Source organism: Colobus angolensis, unplaced genomic scaffold, assembly GCF_000951035.1.
Source record: "Colobus angolensis palliatus isolate OR3802 unplaced genomic scaffold, Cang.pa_1.0 Scaffold28, whole genome shotgun sequence".
Lineage (NCBI taxonomy): Eukaryota > Metazoa > Chordata > Mammalia > Primates > Cercopithecidae > Colobus > Colobus angolensis.
The window spans coordinates 7,078,582-7,082,919 of NW_012116043.1; the positions used below are offsets into that span (position 1 = coordinate 7,078,582).

The window sequence follows — 4,338 nt, forward strand, 5'->3', positions numbered from 1 at the left end:
ACCTCCCAGGTTCACGCCATTCTCCTGCCTCAGCCTCCCGAGTAGCTGGGACTACAGGTGCCCGCCACCATGCCCAGCTAATTTTTTGTATTTTTTAGTAGAGACGGGGTTTCACTGTGTTAGCCAGCATGGTCTTGATCTCCTGACCTCGTGATCCGCCTGCCTCAGCCTCCCAGAGTGCTGGGATTACAGGCAACAGTTTTTAACTTAAACTCTATTTTGTGTGATACTCGTATAGGCAGTCCAGCTTTCTTTTGGTTATTGTTTGCATGGAATATTTTTCTACCCTTTTACTTTCAGCTTATTTGTGTCTTTATTTTATTTTTGTAGAGACAGGGTCCCACTCAGTCATCCAGGCTGGAGTGCAGTGCTGCAATCATAGCTCACTGTGACCTTGAGCTCCTGGGCTGATGAGATCCTCCCACCTCAGTCTCCCAAGTAGCTAGAACTACAGGAAAGCACCATCATGCCTGACTAATTTTTAAAATACTATTTGTGTCTTTTAATCTAAAGTGAGTCTCTTGTAGACAGCATATAGTGTATACGTAAAAAATTTTTTCCTGACAATTTCAGCCATTTTTTCAGTTACACAAAAAAACGAGTGTAACTTGTTTACAGTGAATGTCATTACTTCTAATTTGATTTTTTTTTTTTTTTTGAGATGGAGTCTTACTCTGTCACCCAGGCTGGAGTACAGTGGTGCAATCTCTGCTCACCACATCCATTACCTCCTGGGTTCAAGTGATTCTCCTGTCTCAGCCACCCAAGTAGCTGGGATTACAGGTACGTGCTACTATGCCCAGCTAATTTTTGTAATTTTAATAAAGGCAGGGTTTCACCATGTTGGCCAGGTTGGTCTCGAACCCCTGACCTCAAGCGATCTACCCGCCTGCACCGCCCAAAGTGTTGGGATTACAGATATGAGTCACTGCACCTGCCTTGTTTTCTATATGTCATATCTTTTTTGTCCCTCAGTTCCTCCATTACTGCCTTCTGGTGTGTTAAATAGATGCTTTCTAGTTTTATTTTATTTTGAGACAAGGTCTTGCTCTGTTGCCCAGGCTGGAGTGCGGTGGCACGATTGTGGCTCACTGCTACCTTGACCTCCTGGGCTCAAGTGATTCTCCTGCCTCAGCCTCCTGAGTAACTGGGACGACAGGCACGTGCAACCATGCCCAGCTAATGGTTTTAAATTTGTTTTTTGAGACAGATTCTTGCTATGTTGCCCAGGCTGGTCTTGAACTCTTGGCTTCAAGTGACCTTCCTGCCTAATGCTCCCAAAGTGTTGGGATTATAGGCATGAGCCACTGTGCCCAGCTCTAGTGTACCATTTTAATTCTCTGTTTGTTTTTTTTTTAAACATACTAACACCAATTGGAATCTCTTGTTTCTTTTGCTGTATTCTTTTGAGCTATTTTCCGAATTGTTACCTAGTTCAACCCCTCAGAATTACCAAGCTAAAGGATGTTAATGCTGGATCTTTTTGTAAAGACAGAAACCTTTCCATAGTGTGAATAACCACTCCCTGCTGTATTTGTCATAGTCGAAAATCAGATTGTCACATATTGTGTTTTCTAGGAGTGTGGTGCCTGTTTTAATGTAGTATACATGTCTGGTAAAAGATAAGCCAGAGATAGCCATTCAGGAGAGAACTGCCAGAAACGAAGCCTTTCCTGGTGAAGGGCAGTGGGTTTGGATATGTACAGTGCCGTAATGTTTCTTTTTCAGCTCATTCTCGGAATCCCAGAACAGGCCTTAAGTCTTCTCCATATGGCCATTGAGCCCATCTTGGCTGACGGGGCTATCCTGGACAAAGGTCGTGCCATGTTCTTAGTGGCCAAGTGCCAGGTGGCTTCAGCAGCTTCCTATGATCAGCCGAAGAAAGCAGAAGGTAGGAAGCTGTGCAAAGACTGTTGGGCAATGCTATTCCAGAAAGCACTGAAAGTTTAGGACCCAGAAGAAGAAAAGACATTAAATTTGGAACAGCATTTAAGTTCTGAGTGTTAAGAAACACAAATATATATTAAAATTTCATGCAGCATTTAAAGTGCTTTCACATGCATGATTGGCAGGAAGATTGAGGACAAGTGAATTGTTATTTTAACCCTATAGAGCCAAGAACCGGGCTAGAAGTCAGGACTTAAAGACCATTTTTTGGTTTTTGTTTTTTGTTTTTTGAGACGGAGTCTTGCTCAGTCGCCCAGGCTGGAGTGCAGTGGTGCGATCTCAGCTCACTGCAAGCTCCACCTCCCGGGTTCACACCATTCTGCTCCCTCAGCCTCCTGAATAGCGGGGACTACAGGCGCCCGCCACCATGCCCGGCTAATTTTTTTTGTATTTTTAGTAGAGACAAGGTTTCACCGTGTTACCCAGGATGGTCTTGATCTCCTGACCTCGTGATCCACCTGCCTCGGCCTCCCAAAGTGCTGGGATTACAGGCGTGAGGCACCAGGCCTGGCCTTTTTTTTTTTGAGACAAAGTCTCGCTCTGTCACTCAGGCTGGAGTGCAGTGGCGCGATCTCGACTCACTGCAACCTCTACCTTCCAGGTTCAAGCGATTCTCCTGCCTCAGCCTCCTGAAAAGCATATACAGGTGCACGCCACCATGCCTGGCTAATTTTTGTATTTTTAGTAGGGCTTTCACCATGTTGGTCAGGCTGATCTCAAACTCCTGACCTCGTGATCCGCCCACCTCAGCCTCCCAAAGTGCTGGGATTATAGGCATGAGCCACTGTTCCTGGCCTTTTTTGTTTTGTTTTGTTTTTTTGAGGTGGAGTCTCACTTTGTCACCCAGGGTGGAGTATAGTGGCGTGATCTCAGCTCACCGCAACATCTGCCTCCTGGTTCAAGCGATTCTCTTGCCTCAGCCTTCCAAGTAGCTGAGATTACAGGTGTCCACCACCACACCTGGCTAATTTTTGTATTTTTAGTAGAGACGAGGTTTCACCATGTTGGCCATGCTGCTGTCGAACTCCTGACCTCAGGTGATCCACCCGCCTTGGCCTCCCAAAGTGCTGGGATTACGGGCATGAGCCACCGCACCCAGTCTTAAAGACATTTTTGAAAACCTCACCCTACCTAGTGGTTTGTTTTTTCTCTCTCAAAGAAAGGAGAATATAAAAGAATCTTTTGGTACTTGTTGAACAAATAAAGCTAAATACCAAGTTTTGAAAACTATATGTGAAGTGTTGAGTTAAATGTGTGTGTTATTTTCCCCAATTTCCATCAGCTCTGGAGGCCGCCATTGAGAACCTCAATGAAGCCAAGAACTATTTTGCAAAGGTTGACTGCAAAGAGCGAATCAGGGACGTTGTTTACTTCCAGGCCAGACTCTACCATACCCTGGGGAAGACCCAGGAGAGGAACCGGTGTGCGATGCTCTTCCGGCAGCTGCATCAGGAGCTGCCCTCTCACGGCGTACCCTTGATAAACCATCTCTAGAGAGGACATCCCTGCTGGGCTGCTGTGCAGAGTATAAGGTTTTGGACTTGTTCGTGTCCCCTCTCTCCTTATAAATGATGTATTTGTGACCTATCTTGTCAATAAACTGCATTCTGATTAGTTTGTCTTACTTGGTTTCTTAGTAACTATGTATTTGTTTTATTCCCCTTTTCTTCCCTTTTGGTAGCAAAGGACACCAACTTCTTGTTAATAAATGGGTTAATAAATATAACAAGTTAGTGCAGGCATCTCAGATTATGTTCTTTCTGGGCAAAATTGCCAATATCTTGATTAGAAATTGTACGCACTCCATCATTATGTAAATTCATTTAGCACCTATTCTCAGACAAGAGCTCTTCTGGGAATTGGTAGTTCTCTCCAGGGTGGTCAGTGCAGGTTTGTATGAGGCTTGTTCTTCTGAGGCCTCCCGGCCTTGTTGGACTGAACCAGGGCTTGTGGTTCCTGTGGGTGCTCATGAGTACTTGTTGGCCCCTGACTGGAGATTAAGAAGGAAAAGATTTTTTCATAGTTTTTGGACCAATGACCAGAAGCATTTTTCAGTCCCTTTGTAGGTGCTGGCTTTCTTATATATTCTGCATGGGCACTTTTTTTTTTCTATATTTAACTCTATAAATGAGGGATGATGATAAATTAAGTCCAGGAATTCATCATGAGTAAGGTGATTATAAATTAAGGGGGCCAGCTGCGGTGGCTCACACCTGTAATCCCGGCACTTTGAGAGGCCGAGGCGGGCAGATCACAAGGTCAGGAGATGGCGACCAGCCTGGCCAACATGGTGAAACCCTGTCTCTACTAAAAAAAAAAAAAAATCAAAAATTAGCTGGGCATAGTGGTGCGTGCCTGTAATCCCAACTACTCGGGAGGCTAGGGCAGGAG

General features: G+C 44.9%; 1 protein-coding gene across 1 annotated transcript in view; it reads left to right on the forward strand.

Moving 5' to 3' along the window:
- Positions 1 to 3,561, forward strand: part of ANAPC5 (anaphase promoting complex subunit 5) — a 43,247-nt gene extending 39,686 nt beyond the window's left edge. The window contains exons 14-15 of the mRNA XM_011948594.1: positions 1,729 to 1,891; positions 3,230 to 3,561. Coding sequence (XP_011803984.1) covers positions 1,729 to 1,891; positions 3,230 to 3,441 — 375 coding nt within the window. The 3' untranslated portion in view covers positions 3,442 to 3,561. The remainder of the gene's footprint in view (positions 1 to 1,728; positions 1,892 to 3,229) is intronic.
- The last annotated feature ends 777 nt before the right edge of the window (positions 3,562 to 4,338 follow it).